General features: G+C 35.1%; 3 protein-coding genes across 4 annotated transcripts; all 3 read right to left on the minus strand.

Annotated features, from left to right (window-relative positions):
- Positions 1 to 617: 617 nt before the first annotated feature.
- Positions 618 to 3,069, minus strand: LOC131625118 (beta carbonic anhydrase 5, chloroplastic-like). Of its 2 annotated transcripts, XM_058896016.1 has the most exons (9): positions 2,821 to 3,067; positions 2,663 to 2,721; positions 1,984 to 2,148; positions 1,849 to 1,897; positions 1,639 to 1,752; positions 1,511 to 1,564; positions 1,335 to 1,417; positions 1,157 to 1,259; positions 618 to 1,063 (listed from the first exon to the last, which is right to left on the minus strand). In XM_058896016.1, exons 1-9 carry the CDS (start codon positions 2,887 to 2,889, stop codon positions 863 to 865), a joined length of 897 nt encoding a protein of 298 aa, XP_058751999.1. In that variant the 5' UTR covers positions 2,890 to 3,067; the 3' UTR covers positions 618 to 862. The 2 variants fall into 2 exon arrangements, with proteins under 2 accessions (XP_058751999.1, XP_058751996.1); XM_058896013.1 differs by having other exon boundaries at positions 1,157 to 1,417; positions 2,821 to 3,069.
- A 6,805-nt stretch (positions 3,070 to 9,874) lies between these two features.
- Positions 9,875 to 10,549, minus strand: LOC131598524 (uncharacterized). Its single transcript, XM_058871117.1, has 2 exons — positions 10,228 to 10,549; positions 9,875 to 10,080 (listed from the first exon to the last, which is right to left on the minus strand). The coding sequence occupies exons 1-2, from the start codon at positions 10,547 to 10,549 to the stop codon at positions 9,875 to 9,877; spliced, it is 528 nt and encodes a 175-aa protein (XP_058727100.1).
- Positions 10,550 to 17,450: 6,901 nt separating this feature from the next.
- LOC131598540 (uncharacterized) lies at positions 17,451 to 19,004 on the minus strand. Its single transcript, XM_058871129.1, has one exon. It carries the CDS (start codon positions 19,002 to 19,004, stop codon positions 17,451 to 17,453), a length of 1,554 nt encoding a protein of 517 aa, XP_058727112.1.
- Positions 19,005 to 19,755: the final 751 nt, after the last annotated feature.

Consider the following 19,755-nt stretch of genomic DNA (forward strand, 5'->3'; position numbering starts at 1 on the left):
GGCCGAAAAGCCCAGATTTAAATTGGGCTATCAAAATGCTACCCAAGTTGGCCCTATACGGATTGCGGGCCGACATATATAATTTAAAATTTTGGAAATATACACAATTCTAGAGAAACTGCCATAATGTAATTTCTGTCATACAAACATTTCTTCAATAATGTAACTTCTGTCATACAACATTCGGCCATATCTACACTACGCATTATGGAGGAGTATATGTTGCTGTCATAAAACACATCAGAATGTTGCTATAATCTTTAAGGAACCAATGCCGTGCATGAGCATTGATCGTGCAAAACAAAATTTAGTTTGAGGCTAGCCGGACGAATCCACTGATGCATGCCGAACCAATGCTAAGAATTTGGACGAATCCATTGATACATGCAGTTAGCTGTCGAACGCATATGAATGAAAATTTAACCACTAACCGTTTCTTAACTTACATTTGTAAGCTAACCGGTGCTGCTGAGATGCCTGGAGTTTGCAGCTGATTCCGTGCTCTCGTCTCCGTATGCAGTGCGATGTCTCAAGGTTGAGTAAGCTCGAGCTCATAGTCATAAGTTGATAATTATGAGTGAAAAAAATTGCAAGGAAAGAATCGTTTAATAGTTACATAGATAGCAAAATAAATTTCATTACTGGCTAAAATACCTGTAGTACATTATAACTCGAAATGTTTTCAGAAACCATAAACAAACAGACACACGACACGGTTGGGGTTTAATCAAATAACACTTAAGTTACAATGTTTTATGAGTTATACAAAACACATTATTCAATCTATGCTTTTGAAATCCTATAGGTATGAATTTTAGACACGCAAACTGGTACATCAATCAGGAAAACGGTAAGTAAAAACTCAGGACCAAAAAACTTCATCTTTTGTAGCAATTCTTCCATTTTCCTCGAGTTCGGTTCCCCGATAGTCCAATGTCCATTTCTCAAATGAACAGTCGGTAAAGTCATAGTAACCACCGTGAATAGAGAGTTCTTCTTTCTCCACCTTCTCTTTAATCCAAGGGTAACTAAGTAGGTTTACTAAGGTATGGTTAATTGATACCTGTAAAACAAACGTAAAAGCATTCAACATAATCAAGTTTTCGAAAGTTTCAACGTCCAAACTACACATTCAAATCTAAAAACATAATATTACCTTTTCACAATGTTTGCACTGGCTATCAAAGTCGAGGGTGGAAGCAACAGCCTTGGTTTTTACTTTCGCATTCTTTGCATTAACAACCCAACTTTTTATAAACCTACAAGGAAAATGAAAATATTCGAACACATTTACTAAAGATAGAAAAGGAACAAGAATGACTAGAATTACGTACCCTGTAGTGCCGTCATCTTCCATGCCCATAAGAGCGCGTATACCGCCGCAGCAGCTGTGGCCAATTACTAAGATGTTCTCAACCTGCAAGAAACAACAAGTACAAATCTCTCAGTGTTCTACCAATTAAGGAAGATAAATCCAGCCTTGCAGGTTGTAGGTAAAACAAATGCTTACCAGAAGGGTGTTTACCGCAAATTCTAATGCAGCGTTTACTTCGGTGGGTCCACTCTGCATCAGGAAAAGGGAATTAGAAGTAAGACTTCAAGCCTATTTGAAATAACTTATTCAAACAGGATATATACCTCAAAGGTAGGAACCAAATTAGCAATATTGCGGATTGTGAATGCTTCTCCGGGCTGAAATCCCAAAATACTGGAGGGACATACCCTGGAATCTGCACATGCAATAACCATGAACTGTTCGAGGAATAGTTAGCATACAACACTTATTTGTGTTATACTTTAGAACAAAATTGAAGAATGAACTTAAAAGAATAAGCAACAAACCACTACCTTAGGTACTTGAACCTTGGCGAGACTTTCAGACAGTTCCGGATTTTTCCTGAAATCAAAAATAAGTAATTTGCCTCTTCAATTTAGACATGAAAAAAATAAAAAGTTTCTGAACATCGATTTTCTGAAGCTTACATGTATACATCCTTCTTAAAACTTAAAAATCTATCCTTCAGATCATTAAATATATCATCACGACCGTCTTTAACTTCAGCCAAACTCTCTAACTTGCTGTTATTAAGCTGTTGGGTAAATCCCGGAGACCCCATCGAAGCCTTTAAACTAGAACACTTACTTCTCCTGCAAAACATTAGAACTCGGTATAAAATGCAGAAGTCGAAGAACCAAAAAAAAAGATATTCCAATGTAGTATTAATTCATTTTTTCAATAACCCTAATTCAATTAAATATTCTTGTCTCTTACTCTAAAGGAACAGCTGCGAAAAATCGAAATTAATCAAATATTAAAATCACTACATACACATCTAGATCACAAGGCATGAAAATCACAGCTGCAAACTCTATGTCATCACATAAAACATCACTCTCAATCAAGCAAATAAGCAATTAAGCATAATGAAACCGAAAAGCCCTCGATAAAATTCCTAACTCCGACCCCGACAACGCGCAGAAATTAAACTCTTCTAACAAACTCAATTACTCAAAAATCAAAATTCAAATCTTTCCTAAAGATTCAAACTTAATAACCATTTTCAACATTAATCAAATCCTCCACTAAAAACACCCCCAATTTACATAAATTAAGCAAATTCAACACCAATGAAGCAAAAAGAACAAAACTTTAGGCACAAACCTTAAAGATATCAACTGGGTCAGCTCAATTTTCGCTGTAATTTGCGCAGGAACAGAGATCTATCACAGCAACATCAAAAAAAAAACTTCAATTAGCCCAATAACAAAATCATCACATACATAATAAAAACAGAAGCTTTAACAAGATTTAACGAATACCCTTGATAAAGGAAGAAGCTTTAAGGCGAATGGATCAGAGGGAAGAGAGATTGAAGGAGGAAACGCCATTGAAGAGCTCAAACTCAAATGAAAAAAGGGGAATGAAGAAAAGGGCTATAAACATAGTTGATAATTGATTATTAATAATTGAATTAACAAGATTGAAAATTTGGAGTATAGTAATAATAATTAAAACTGAAAAAAGAGTGTGGTGGGTAAAGTTGTTAACATGAAATGGTTTTTCTCCAAGAAAGACGGAGAAACCAAGGTATTATATAGGAAAAAAATTTACTCCTACGTTTTACTATTTGTCTTTGTCGGGTTATTGGAATTTGAAAAAAAAAAAATATTTTTATTATTATTTTTGAGGAATTTTGTTTTGTTTTTTGCTTTAATGAAATTTAGGGAATAGGTGGTGGGGTGAGAGAGGAAAGTCTATAAAGGGAATGAAAATAGTGGTTGATAAGTAAAGGTGTGTATAATAAAGTAAAGGGATAGATTAAAGATGTAATGTAATCACATCAATCAATTTTGGGGCTATTATTGGTTTTTTTAAACTTGCTTTTATTCAACAAAAATCATAGCAATAAGGGATGAAAGTTTTATCCCATATTCCTTGTATTATCCTTCACTTTTTCTAAAATATTTTTATTTTATTTTTCTTATTAAAAATTTTACTATTCAATTTTAACCATCTTAAAGTTTTTCTAAAATCAAAACTTTTGCACTCTTATCATTGTTTACTGAATAATTTATGTATAAATTATCGTATAAATAGTAGTTTATTTTTCAAATAACTTACTTATAACTTATTAGATAGTCATCAATTTGTTTACCATTTGATAGTCATCAATTTGATCACCAGATAACTTATCCAAAAATTATTTGATAGTCGTCAATTTGTTCATAGAGTAACTTATTTATAAGTTATCTGCTACACAATTTTTCAAATTATTCTTTTTATTATTTTTAATTATTACTATATATTTTAATTGTATATAAATTTAATTTTCTTTTGTAATCTTAATATAAAAAGAAAATAGGTAAAAATATTTATCTAACATAAATGAATATAGTTTTTAAGAGAATTGATTTTATCACTCAAAAAGAGGTAGCAGCGCAGCTTGTTGTTCGCTTGCCCGCTATTTCTATATAATCTTGATTATATTAAAAGTTAGATTAAATTTTTTTATTTAAAAAATTAATAATTTAAGGGTAGAGAAAATTTTTATTTTAAATTTAATTTATTTTTAAATAAATTAAATTTTAAATTATTTTTCACTTAAAAATATTAAATACTATTTATTCTAAATTGAAATTTTTTATTTATTTTTTAATAAATTAAATTTAAATTAGTTTTCACTAAGAAATATTAAATACTATTTATTCTAAATTGAAGATTATTTTATTTATTTTTAATTAATTACTTTTCTCTTTCCTTAAATTATTTATCTTTAAATTAAAAAATAATAATCTAATTATTAAATTAAGTCATTTATTACAAATGAATAATTATATCTATTTTTTTATACTAATAATACAAAAATAAAAGTTAATTTATATAAATTAAAAATTATACAACAATAATTAAAAAAATTAAAAAATAATAATGTGAAAAAATTGTGTACCGGATAACTTTCAATTGATGACTACCGAATAACCTATAGGTAAGTTATCCAGTGAACAAACAGATGATTATTGAATAACTTATAGATAATGTATTCGGTGAAATAACAGATGACTACTAGGTATCTTATAGATAAGTTATCTAGTGAACAAACTGATAACTATCAGACAACTTATAGGTCAGCCTATGGTAAAACCAAGATTAGGTTAAAGTTTATCCTGTGAAAAAAGCTTGGATAAGATTCGAGATTAGCCAGATATTAAAATCTCACGGGTTATTGGTTATCCCATGTAATAAAAACTTGCAACTTTTAAGAAGGTTGAAAATTAACCACTCTAAGATTCTTATTTGTGGAGATATGACTAACTGATTCAATATACCGTGTGAAGAAAAGAATAACCCTTTCTATCTGTCATTTGGAAGAAAAGACTTAAATCATCATATTCTGAAGTCTTGTATTATTTGGTTGGAGGCCAACCATCTTTTCTTGTATAAGGGGGTTTTTGAGCACATCCTATTAAAAGCGTTAAAGTTTAGTGGAAACTTTCAAAACTAGTTCTTGGAGAGAGGGGTAGGTCCTTTTATTTTTAACCAAACCTCTATAATTTTTGGTGTTCTTCTTTTCCCTTAACTCTTTACTTTTCCGCTATTTATATTCTGAAAATTAATTTTCCACGGCTATTTAATTAAAATGTTTTTAAACTCTGATTTGATTTTCCAAAAATTTTCAAAATCACTTTTTTTAAAACCCCACAATTCATCTTTCTCTTGTGTTTGAAGTATAACACCCTTTTAAACTCCACGTATAATTTACGAGTAAGTTAATTAAAACAAGCCGCACAAGGATGCCACACTTTATAAAAACAACATAAATATTCTGCTTCGTAATACGGGTTACACAATTTAAGATTCAACTTCTCAAACAATACATATTCATGATGCTTATATGACATTGTTAGGTTTTGGTTTGTTGGCTGCATCTTGGTAAAACAATAAATTCAGCAAGATGTTGGACAAGATGTCGTGACATGTTGCTACGACATTACAGTCCATGTTGTTTCTGTTTCTGGAATATATGTTTCTATTGTTCCAGAAGATTTGTGTTGTCATTTGTGGATCAAACAGCGCATTGAAGATTGGATTTTTTGAAGATTTGTTTCAAAGTTGAAGAGATAACACAATATTTGATTTGCTTGATTGGATGTCAAAACCTTTTTCCATGCATTTGAAGATTTCATTAGATATCATTGGATCTGATTTGATTTGCAGAAGGTTATATCCAGATCTAATATCCAAGTCCAATTGTTGCACTGACATATAAAAGGAGGAGTCTAAACCTAAGAAGATTATGAAGCGGGAATAAGGATTAGTATCTTTTAGGGTTTTGTGTGTTCTTTGTATTTTGATCCTCTCGTGTATCACTTTGATACTGAGTTTGACAGATTATTATTTGTTCATTGTGATTCACTCATGAGCTTTTAAGCAAGAGTGTAATATGCTTAATTAGGAAGGAGTCTGTTGTTATTATCACTGAGGTGATTTAGAAGTGAGAAGGGGTTCTCATATCTAGGAGGTTCTCATGTAGAAGCTGCATAAGGCTATTGATTAAGCAATAAGTTGTAAATTAGGGTTGTTTAACTTTGAACTAATACTATCATAGTAGATTTCATTCTTGGCTTGGATGCCCCCTGAGTATGTGAGTTGCACCGAACTGGGTTAACAATTGATTGTGTCTTTTACCTTTTGCAACTTACTCCTGCATAATTCATAACTGTTGTAAATTGTTGTGTCAGCAGATGATGTCTTAACATGTGTCTTGACATTGTGTTTTGATGTTGGGACATCAGTTTTGACATCTATTTTAAAGTGTCAGAATTTCAGGCATCAATACTCATTTAAAAATGTCTGAGCAAAATCATTATTATTTCATTTTTATTATAAAATAGAAGACACTTTGAATTTTAAAACATTTAACTCGAAACAAAATAAACATATCTGCACAAATTCTTTCCAAAATAAACAACATTGTAGTCTAGGAAATTCAAACGTCAATCCTAACCCGATGTTATATGAATAGAGCAGAAACCACTAAATAAAACAAAAACAAGGAAATTTCTTCGCAACTAGCTTCCACTTACTTCAATGGAAACTACTCTTAAGTATTTGCATGTTACCCACGTAGAAGAAACATTCAAATAGAAGGGGTGACTAATCATAATCATTATAAAATATATGAGATAGAATAGATTTGCAATAGCTATAACCTATGAGTCAACAACATCAAATACATCATATACTCACACCCCAATCATCACAGTAATTCATGCACAACTTCCATCAAAAAGCTCACATATAGATCAGATAGTGAATATAAGTATCATCAACTCACATAGCATCAACAAAATTATGCAATGCCACATAGAATGTTATTCAACAACACTGACTCAATGCATATGATACCAATTTATGAACACACAGGTTCATTTCGCTCCCTGTTCCACTACCATAGGATACAGGATCCGCCACCATAGGATCTAGTTCACTCTTAAACTGGAGCACATCATAATATTCGTTAACACTACTATAGGTAACGCTTCACGAATTCCCCGTCATAGGAAATTATCTACTCGCACTCGAACAACCATCATAGGATCGAGGCCATGTCATAATTAGAACCGGAGTTCTAACACCATGGATGTAAGACTTATAAAATGCACAACAACAACATCAAAACACATACACACTGGTCCTCTCTTGACCGTGCATGTCAACATCAACACAACGTCATCAACACAATTCATCTTAATAACATCATTAAAGTAATATTAACATAACAACATTCATGAACATTATTACTACTAACAACAATATCAATTTCAGTAATCCAACAGCTCAACAAACAGTATCACATAATATTAATACACCAATATAACGATTTCATAAACCAAACACATTTTCATCGACAAAATAAGCATAGAAATAATACCTAAAATCTCATATATATTACTATCAAGTTATAGCTCTACGTGTTAGCTTTCCAACTCTTTGAACGGTGCTTCAAACAGAGTTATAGAACTCAAGTTACGACACTTTGAATACACACTGTCATAATGCTCTCCTAGGCCTCGCCCAACAAATCACCTTTTTCCCCGAATTCTCCCAGCAAATTTCCCAGTGAAATTTTCGTATGGAGCTTTCCAGGATAATTTCGTGATTCTAGCCACCCCCAGGTGTGGTTCGCTACAATGTAGGTCTTCCCAATACTCAATTTTTGACTCGTACGTCATCCAAATGGCATCAGAATCAGTATGATACAAACCTCTGTAGGTGTGAAAAACACTAGAAAGGGGGTTTGAATAGGGTTTTAACACCAAAAACTTTTCCCTTCAAAAGAAGTAGATTCTTGACAATAAAGATAGATTTGCAAGAAGGAAAGAACAAGGTATGTTTATACTAGTTCACTTGAAAAATATCAAGTTAATCTAGTCCACTAGCCAAGGTGATTTCTCCTTATCAACAAGGACTTAATCCAATAATCTCAAGATTATTACAATGCACAGGCTAACTACAAGTGACTAACGTACAACCTTTAAGACACGCTAATCTTAGACTTCTTAAGAAATCTGACCAACTGGTCTCTTAAGGCAAAGATCAAACTACAGTTTGAAAGAAAGTTTGTTTACAATAAATGCTTCTACACAAACTGGAGTAAACATTATAATCAGATTCTAGACTTAAAGAGAATGAAAAGCATGTGAACAATCTTTCAAGAGAGTATGAATAACATGTGAATTAGCAGCCTTCTCTTTGAGTCTTAAAGCTTATTTATATTCAAATAAAATAATATATCCATTGGAGGGCATTTCTGGAACTTCTAGAAAGTTGGAAGCTTGAACGTAGTGGGGGACAAGATCGTACGACGTGTCCGTCCTTTCATGGCAGTGGAGTGAAACATTCGTTTTGTTCCACGTATTATTTACTACGTAAACGTTATGTTCAATTCTTCTTGAACTTTAGAGGCTTTGCTAAGCATGAGTTAGAAGACAGAAAATAAGTTTGGGTTCTTCGGAGCTTCAAGTCTTCAGAGTCTTCAGAATTGCGTCTTCAGAGTCTTTAGCACTTGGTGTTCAGCACCCTTTATCTTCAAAAACATAAGTCTTCAGCATCTGGACTATTCTTTAGAACCTTTGTCTTCAGATTTTCAGAACTTGGTTTCTTTAGATAGTGTATCATAGTCACACACTTCAAAGTCTTCTGAAGTGATTTGCTACTATTCAACAGAACCTGTGTAGCACATAAGCGTAAATTGGTTTCTTCTGATGTATCGGTCACGCCTTTCATCAGATCAGAACTTGTTTGTTAAATACTCAAAAATAACAAACATTAGAGTACCAAAATTGTTCATAAAAACATACTCATTGTTATCATCAAAACTCAGAGATAATATTGCATAACCAAATCTTTTTCTAACAACCTCAACAACAACATACTCACGTATACGGTTATAATTCGGATCATGGTATATAAAACATCATCATCAACGGTTATTCTACAACATTCATCATCAATCAAATTAGGAACCAAAACTTACACATACCCTTCCCTTATACAAATCATAATTGACAGTAATTACTCACCCCTACCTTAGAGTATCTCCAGCAAGGATCTCTTCAGCTCTAACAATGGTTTTCTCTTCAGATGCCTTTCTTATTTGCCCTAGCCTCTTCCTCACATTCTCCCAATATTTCACATACGATCATAATGACCCCCTTTATCCCCTATTTTCCATTTTGATTATTAAGAAATATTATCCCAATTAGGCTTTTCCTCATATGCCATCAACTGAGACACATGAAACACATAATGAAAATTAGCAAGCAACGATAGTAACGCAATACGATAGGCCACATCGCCTATCGTCTGCAAAATCTGGTGTGGACCAAAAAAATATGGCGTGAGCTTACACGACTTTAGATCTCTACCAACACCTATTACCGGAGCAACTCTTAAGAATACATGATATCCCTTTTAGAACTCGTGTGTTTTTCTCCTCTTATCATGATAACTTTTCTGATGACTCTGTGAAGCTTTCATCTTTCCTTGAATCATCTCAATCCTTTTGGTCGTCTCATGAACAATCCAAGGTCTAAGTACATCAGTCTCTCTTGACTCATACCAACACAACGGAATCCTACACCTCCTACCATACAATGCCTCATATGGTTCCATTCCAATACTAGCATGGAAAATGTTGTTGTGAATGAACTCAATCAATGGAAAGTGGCTATCGCAAGCATCTATTTGTTATAACACACCAGCCCTCGACAAATTATCCAAAGACTAGATGGTTCTCTCTGTTTGATTGTCCAAATACGAATGATAATCAGAACTCAACCTCAACTTAGTACATAAAGCCTTTTGCAAACTTTACCAGAACCTTGATGTAAACCTTGGATCTCTATCTGAAACAATACTCGAAGATATACCATGTAACCTCACAATCTCTTCGATATACATCTGCATTAACCTCTGCAAGGAATGATTGATCCTCATCAATAAGAAGTGAGTCGATTTAGTCAATCTATCCACTATCACCCAAATTGAATCATTGCCCTTAGCAGTCTTCAATAAACCTGACTCAAAATCCATGGAAATGTTGTCCTATTTCCACTCTGAAATATTCAACGGTTGCATTATACCCAAAGGATTTTGGTGTTCAATCTTTGACTTTTGACAAGTGAAACAAGCATAAACAAACTCGAGAATTTTCTTCTTCATACTGAACCACCAAAACAATTTCTTCAAGTCCTGATACATTTTTGTTGCATCGGGATGAATACTTAGACCACTTCGATGTCCTTCCTCAAGAGTACTCTTCATAAGTTCTGGTACATCAGGAATAAACACTCTATCTCTAAACCTCATCTCACCATTCTCATCAACTCGGAAATCACCCTCATTACCTTGGTTAATCAGTAGCAACCAGTCAACCAAACTCAAATCAATTTTCTGACCTTCTCTGATCACTTCAAGAATACTACTATTTATCCTCAACATTCCCAACTTCATATTGGTAGGAGTCACTTCACACGCTAAACTCATATCTCTAAATTGCTCGATCAATTCTAACTCTCAAACCATAAGCATTGACTTATGTAAGGACTTCCTACTCAAAGCATCAGCTACAACATTAGCCTTTCCCGGATGGTAACTCAAATTAAAATCATAATCTTTCAGAAATTTGAGCCATCTCATATGCCTCATGTTCAACTCCTTTTGGTCGCACAAATACTTTAAACTCTTGTGATCACTAAACACTCCAAACTTGGAGCCAAAAATATAATCCATCCAAATCTTCAAAACAAATACCACAGCTGTTAAATCCAAGTCATGTGTAGGATAGTTCCTTTCATGAACTTTCATTTTCCTAGAAGCATAAGCAACTACTTGACCGTTCTGCATCAGCACACCACTTAGACCTATCTTTGGCGCATCACAATATACCACAAAGATTCACTCGGATTAGGCAAATTAATACCGGGGAACTCGTTAATTTCTTATTAATTTCACAAAAACTCAATTCACATGCAACGTCCCACACATAAGCTTAGTCCTTTCGATTCAACTGCGTCAAAGGTAATGCCAACTTAGACAAACCTTCGATAAACATGCGATAATAACCTGTCAAACCTAGAAAACTTTGTATCTCAGTAGCAGACTTCAGAGTCTCTCATTGTAACACAATATCTACTTTAGAAGGATCTACAAAAATTCCACCACTCAAAATCACGTGGCTAAGAAAACTCACTTTCTTCAACCATAATTCAAATCTCGACAACTTGGCATAAAACTTCTTCTCTCTCAATACCTGCAACATAATTTGGAGATGTTCTGCATGCTCTTCATTAGTCCTAGAATATATTAAAATATAATCAGTTAAGACCCCCACAAACTTATCCAGATACAAATGAAAAATCTGATTCATATACTCCATGGATACGCCTGGTGTATTAGATACGCCAAAGGGCATCTCAGTGTACTCATAGTGACCATATCTCGTTATGAATGTTGTCTTCGCAACACCCTCTAGTTTAACTTGAATCTGATGGAAACCCGACCTTAATTCAATCTTGCTAAACACACAAGCACCTACTAATTGATCTATCAGATCATCAATCATCGGAAGTGGATACTTATTCTTGATAGTCACCTTATTCAAATGTTTGTAGTTTATACCCAACATCATACTACCATCCTTCTTCTTAACTAACAACACATGTGTACCCCACGGAGAAATACTTGATCGAACAAACTTCTTCTCAAGTAATTCTTCCAATTGTTTCTTCAACTCAACCAATTCTGACGCTGGCATCTTATAAGGAGCCATAGACACAAGACTCATCCACTCGTTTAATAGAACAAACTTTTTTTCACCTTTATCGAACTTAGATTCACGCTCTAGAGGCAAGTCACAGATATCTTCAGGAAAAACATCAGGGAATTACACACCACTAGCATATCACTAGCCGTCACATTGCTCTTACTCTCCAAGAAGCAAACATCAAAAATACCTTATTGTTCTCCCTCAAAGACGTCTCAACCCAACCATCAGACAGAATTATTGAATTCACATCTTTATTGGATTTGGGATACAGCACAGCTCCAACAATGCTTGCCCCGTTGAAATTAGAAGTACATCGAAACAACACTCTACAATTGAAACATCTTAGAGAAGCAAAAGCTTCTCCCCACTTGTCTCAATCCCACTCCTGCAGAAAATAGATAGAAAAACAAACGAGTACTGACAATGCTTCACAAACATGTTACGTACTTAGGAACAAACAACATTTGACAACTTGATTGGACGGATCGACCTTCTCTAATACCACTAATGTAACACCCTTCTAAACCCACATATAATTTACAAGTAAGTTGATTAAAACAAGTCGCACAAGAGTGCCACATTTCATAAAATCAACATAAATATCCTGCTCTGTAACATGGGTTACACAGTTTAAGATTCAACTTCTCAAACAATACACATTAATGATGCTTATACGACATCAATGCTCATTTAAAAATGTCGCAGCGTAACACCATTTAATCTTTATTATAAAATAAAACACACTTTGAGTCTTAAAACATTTAACTCGAAACAAAATAAACATAGTTCCATAAATTGTTACAAAATAAACAACATTATAGTTTAGGAAATTCAAACATCAACCCCAACTAGATAATACATGATCGGAGCAAAAATCACTAAATAAAACAATAACAAGGAAATATCTTCGCAACTAGATTCCACTTACTTCCGCAGAAACTATTCATGTGTATCTGCATATTACTCACGTAGAGACAACATTCAAACAGAAGGGGTGAGTAATCATAATCAGTTATAAAACATATAAGAAAGAGTATATTTGCAATAGCTACAAGCTACGAGTCAACAATATCAAATACATCATATACTCACACCCCAATCATCACAATAATTCATGCACAACTTCCATCATAAAGCTCACATATAAATCACATAATAAATACAAGTATCACCAAATCACATAACAACAACAAAATTATGTAATGCCACATAGAATGCTATGCAACAACGCTGACTCAATGCATATGGTACCGATTTATGAACACACAGGTTCATTTCGCTCCATGTTCCACCACATAGGATATAGGATCTGTCACCACAGAATTTGGTTAACTCTTGAACCTGAGCACATCACAAAAATTGTTACCGTCATTGCAAGTAACGCTTCACTAATTCCCCGTCATAGGAAATTAGCTACTCGCACTCAAACCACCACCATAGGATTGAGGCCACATCATGATTAAAATCGAAGTTTCGACACCATGGATGCATGACTCACAACATGCATAACAACAACATCAAAACACATACACACTAGTCCTCTCTTGACCATGCATGACAACATCATCACAACGTCATCAACACAATTCATATTAATAACATCATTATAGCAATATTAACATAACAACATCAAATTCAGTAATCCAACAACTCAACTATCATGGCAACATCAGTATCATGTAATATTATTACAGCAATACAACGATTTCATAAACCAAACACATAAACCAATAACTTTGTCAACAAAATAAGCATAGAAATAATACCCAAACATCTCATATATTATTATCATGTTATAGCTCTGCGCGTTATCTTTACAACACTTCGAATCGTGCGTCAAATGGAGTTGCAGAACTCAAGTTAAGAAACTTTCGATACACGCTACCAGAACACTCGCCCATGCCTCACCCGACAGATCACCATTCGCCCCGAATTCGCACGGCATATTTCCCAGCAAAATTTTCGCTCGGAGCTTGCCTAGAGCTCGCTTGACGACTTTCGCAATTCCAGCAACCCCCAGGTGTGATTCTCTACAGTGAAGGTCTTCCCGATACTCATTTTTCAACTCATACGTCATCCAAAATTGCATCGGAATCAGTATGATACAAACCTCAACAACAACATACTCACGTAAACGGTTATAATTCGGATCATGGTATATAAAACATCTTCATCAGGGTAATTCTACAAAATTCATTATCAATCAAATTAGACACCAAAACCTAAACATACAATGCCCTTATATGAATCATAAATTACAGTAATTTCACACCCTTACCTTAGAGTATCTCCAACAATGATCTCTTTAAGCTCTATCAATCGTTTGCTCTTCTTATGCCTTTCTTCTTTGTCGTAGCCTCTTTCTCAAGTTCTCCCAATATTTCACATACGATCATAATGATTTTCCTTATTCCCTATTTTCTCTTTTTATTATTAAGAAATATCATCTCAATTAGACTTTTCCTTATATGCTCTCACTTACTCTCCAAATGGCCCCATTGTCTTTATTTTCTCTACACATCTAATTTATATTAGGGTTATTACCATTTTACCCTCTTGCCATATAGGTCATTTCTGTTTTACCCCCTGTAAAAAAAATTTTATAAAAAAACAAGCTTGTCATTTCAAAATACTAACAATTTAGTCCGTAAAGTCAAAATCCGCAGGAAACTTGCGGATTTTGACTTTAGGGGATAAATTGTTAGTATTTTGAAATATCAAGGTTGTTTTTCAAAAAAATAAATTACAGGGGGTAAACCAAAAATGGCCTATACGGCAAAGGATAAAATGGTAATAACTCTTTCTATTAGTTTCTCATTATGTTAATTATTAGTTATAACCAAAAGTATGTGTATTTAATACATTGAAAATGTATTGGAAATTGAAATGTTAACTTTTATAAAGAATATTTTCTTTATTTAGTATGCTTAAAGAGTTTCCTGAGGACACTGGTTAGCAAGACCCTATTAATAAATAAATATTATAAATAACAAAAATCTAAATTGAGGTGTCACATGAAGTCTCAAGTCCAACAAAAAATTTAGAAGCATTTCTTGAGCATGCATTGTAGGCAACGACAGATGTCTAAGCTAAGGTTCGCCTAGTTGAAATTTTTGTGTAGATTTGAGGAACGGAAGGGGTTGAAACAATTCATAACTTGTCCTGGGTTGAACATCATCTTAAAGTATATGAACAAATGAAGAAATTGTTAGGACTTGATCGTTCGTTCCTTGAGGAGGAGGTGGAAGATTCTTGTATGCTTCAGTGGCAGCAGGGGCTTGCCGTTAGACGGAAGAGCAAGTAGCTTTAGAAGCCTTCATCGCTGACGGATTTGATGGAGGATTTGAATCTGAAGAAAGTGATCTGAAAATAGAGATTTGTGCTTCAATTTAATGAGATTTGAATTTCTAATTAAGGTAATTTGATTGAATCAAAAGATGTTTGATCGTGGAAAGTCGTAAAAATTAGAAATCAATTTTCCACCAACGGCGTCAATGCTTTTGTACTAGAACTAGATTTGATCAGCAAGTATAAGTTCAAAGTTGGTTGCAGTGGTTCTAAGCTTCTGATGCATTAGAAAGGAAACTGACTTGATTTTCACTCCAACATTCAAATTAGTAAGAGATTGAAAAGTAGTGTTTGAATGAGAAAATATTTAAATACATGTGAAATGGCACACTTTCCTCTTTAAATATGAGAAATGATTGATAACTGCACGCGTGTGGAACCGTGTGAGATGCAATAAATCGTTGGATTAATCAGTGCTTTCTCATTGAGCCTTTGTCTTCTAGAACTTGCAGGTGATCAGGTGATAAAAAGTATATTGAATAATGAGAGAATTGTAGTTTCCCTCTAATACAACACTTATATACTTAATAACAACAACTAATTAACTAGACTAAACAACAAATTAATCTAATATATCTCTAATACATTGTTAAGTAAAGAACTCACAGAATTAAATAAGAAATGAGATTTTTAGTAGTTCATAGTGTGTTTGAATTATCCTTATGCAGTGTTTAGATGTATGGAGCAAAGTGCTAGAAGATACTAGTATGAGAGGATTCCAATAAATATTTCACTTGCTAACATAATTAGTGTTTATCACGACACCAACACAATAACAAAGTCTTCAATTTTCTTAATTAGTACAATTAACTTAGCCATCATATTCAACTTCTGTGAGTAATGATCATGCAGTGGTGAAAATCATCATAAACTTTTTAAACCTGGTATCTTCTGTATCTAATTTGCTCGCAGAAGATAACTACATCAGAAAATTCAACAAAATAATAACATTAGAAGGGCATTCTTTCAGGCTTTAATATGTCATCTGTTATAAACCTTGTCCGTGACTAGTTTCTATCTTCATTATAGAAACCTATTATAGAAACCTTAGTCTTTACCCCGACTCAAATGTACTAAAGATTAAGATTATCCTGATGATGATGATGATGATGATGATGATTGGTAGCAAGAGGATGATACCAAAGGGAGGAGGAGGAGGAGGACTTCTGGTGGTGATGATGATTGGTAGCAAGGGGATGATACCAAAGGGAGGAGGAGGGGGAGGACTTCTAGTGGTGGCGGCGGTGATGTAGGTAGGCCTAAGGGGGGAGATTCAGAATGGTAATGTTGAAAATGGTGGTGGTGATGGTGGTCGCGATGACAGTGTTGGGTCGATCAAGGAGGAGGGGTGCTGCAAATTTGGGCAAATTAGATTTGAATGGGGGTTTAGCAATGAGGTGGAAGAATCTGCTGCTGCTGCTGGGACGAAAGACCATAACGTGAATAAAACGGGTAAATAAACCATAAATAATCTCCAATATGTATGAGTGTCATTAAACTACATGAGCAGTTAATTGTGCCAACGGCGTGAGCTGTTTGAAACAATGACTATTTCCAAATTTGGGATTGGAAGCAGTAGACTAACAACAAACCGGGATTAATCGAATGAGAAGAAGACATATGCGCAATACAATGTTATACTGAATGGAAGCACAAACTAGTACTTCCAAGATAAAAGCTCCCTGAGAGAATTTTAGCTTTCTTCAACTTTTTCAGCTGCTAACATTTAAACAATTGAACAAAGGGAAACAACTATCAAGATAGAACTTATTCTTCAGAAAACCTTTATTTTACGAAACAAGATAGCAAAACCCGCAGAAACAACAAAGAAAAAATCAATAGAAGCGACTTAAGAAATCAAGCCTTGTGATCTATCAAGGGGACAAAACATGAACGACCAAAAATAAAACACGCAAATGCATTCAGAGAATCATTAACAAGCATGGTTATTGCAGCCCTACACATAGTAAGTAAAAATCTAATGAACATCATACATACGGCGTGGAGTCAAAGACAGAGTAAAACACTCGCGTGCGCACGTGTGTGAGAGACTCGATCAAAACTTGAAATTGAATGAGTAATATATCCTTCCTAATTCAGATGAGATAAATTAATCATACTCAGATAGTTCAAAAAACAAAGTAACAAGGTTGTTATAAGACTAATAAAGATAGGAATTCACAAAAGAAATGCTTCAGCATAAATTTTAACAAAATACATGTAGCACCTACATTGTACAACAACAATAATAAATCAGGCACCTTAAAAAGACTAATGACCCTTAACCTTATCATCTGCAACACCATTTAGAATTGGTAAGCTATTAAGGAACTCATCAAGCCCTTCAAAAAACCCAATCCCTTCAATATTATCCTCAGGATTTCCTGTCCCATTCACATACCGTTCTTTCACTCCGGCGGCAGCAGCAGCTTCTTCCACCTCATTGCTAAACTCCACATTCAGGTCCAATTTACCCAAATTGGCAGCACCCCTCCTCCTCGAACCACCCAACACAGCTTTCTTACAAGCTTCAACGTTGATCAGCTTCGTAGGCACAGAAGCAGGATCAACAGCCTCACCATCATCCACGTTCTCGCCACCACCACCATCGCTAGCATTACCTTTCTGAACGCCTCTCTTGGGCCTCCCAGTATCAACAGGCCCCCTTTCACCACCACTACCTCCAACAGTCCTTCTTCTTTTCCTCCTCCTCCTCACCTTCTTCCTCCCTTTACTATCATCCCCTCTCCACCAATCATCATCATCAGTATCATCCTCAGTTTCATCAGAAAGCTCCGCGAAAGCCGCACACGTATCATGATCATGATAAACAACAGGCTCTCTTTGATAAACCCCCCTCTTAGAAGAACCACCTTTCATACTACAAGGAAACAAAGTCGAAACAGGGTTCCACTCCGAAGATGACCCACTAATATCCTTAAAATCCCCACTAAACCCTAACGGAATATACCCAAAGCTACAAAACTTACTACCATCTTCACCCAACTCCGGTGGCGACCTAACCACCACCGCATGAAACCCCTTCCTACAATTCTGACACCGAAGTGTACACTCCTGATAAACATTAGGATACTCAAACATCGCATAACAGTAAGGACACGCCGTCCAGAAGCTTCCAACTTCTGTCTCAGCTGTCTCAGCAGGCTTAGGCCTAGTCGGCTCGTCGACATTGCTCCGACTCGGCCTCGGCCCGCTGTTTCGCTCCTCGGCAACTAAGTTAGCTTTGTTGAAAGACCCAGGGTTAGGGTTGTTCCTTTGTTGGAAGTCATGATTCTGATTGACCTGAACTGAAGGAGGAGGAGGTTGAATATGTTGTTGTGGTAACGGCGGTGGTTGAATAGGTTGTGGTGGCGGTGGAGGCTGTGGCGGTTGAATAGGTTGTGGTGGCGGTGGTTGAGTAAGAAAATGAAGCTGTTCATCATACAAAGCCTTTTTATGCGGATTTGAGAAAATGGACCAAGCATCATGAACGAGAGAAAAAGCGTGAGCAGCGAAAGCGAACGGATTCCGGTGAGGGTCGAGGAGAACGGCGAGACGGCGGAACTGAACGGCGATGTACTCAATGTTCTGAGTGTAACGAAGAGTTTGAAGAATGGCGTAGTAATCGAGATGTTCTTTGATCTGAACTTCGCCGGCTAGAAGAGTGTCGATAACCGCTAAGAGAAGCTCGGTGGCTTCGAATCGCGGGTCGGATTCACGTGCGCGGATGGCGAATGAGCGTGCGCCGTGTAGGTCACGCGCGCTGAGGAGCTTGTTGGCTGTGTAGAGCCATCGTTCTGCTTCGCCTCTGTTGGTTCCGTCCATTTGAGTTTTTGTTTAGTGAGTTTGAAGTGAGTTTGAGGTTTGAAGATGGTTTTGGGTTTGGATGGTGAATCTGAGTTGGTGAAGACAGAGTTAATGGAAATGGGAGACAGGAGGAGAGAGAGATGAGTGGACGAGAATGGACATGGATTGACTACATGCAAGGGTTGTGGGTGAGGGTAGTTTCGTCATTGGGATGCTAGTTTACAAACGAGTATCACATGGAGGTGGGAGAGAGAGTGTGATGACATACTATTATTATTGGTACATGACATTTGTTGACCTTGACCTTGTGTTTTTTTGACATGAAAAAACATATACATACACCTTTGTGGTTGTGTTTAGGGGGTGGGGTGACGTGAGGGTGGGTGTGTATAAGTAAGTAAAATAGACATAGTTAGAAAGGTGTACTAAGGCTAGCATTGTTTCAATATTTGACTTTAAAATACTGCATTTTTACTAATTTAATCTCATAAATGTATTGGAAATCGTGTATAGAGTAAAAATTAAAGGGCATAATTGGAAGAAAAAAACAATCATTACTACATTGAAAAGTGAAAAGTAAGAATGACATTCATTTTAAAACAAATTTTATTTGTTAAAACGACATTCATTTTAAAACGGAGGGAGTAGTACTCTCTAACGTCTTTGTTAATTGAAATTTAAATAGGTGCTATTAAATTTATATAGATTTACAAGTGTTTGATTTCATCGTGACATTTAATAGTAACTAAGAGATGTTCAATAGAATATA

This window comes from Vicia villosa, linkage group LG1 (genome assembly GCF_029867415.1).
Source record: "Vicia villosa cultivar HV-30 ecotype Madison, WI linkage group LG1, Vvil1.0, whole genome shotgun sequence".
Classification (NCBI taxonomy): domain Eukaryota; kingdom Viridiplantae; phylum Streptophyta; class Magnoliopsida; order Fabales; family Fabaceae; genus Vicia; species Vicia villosa.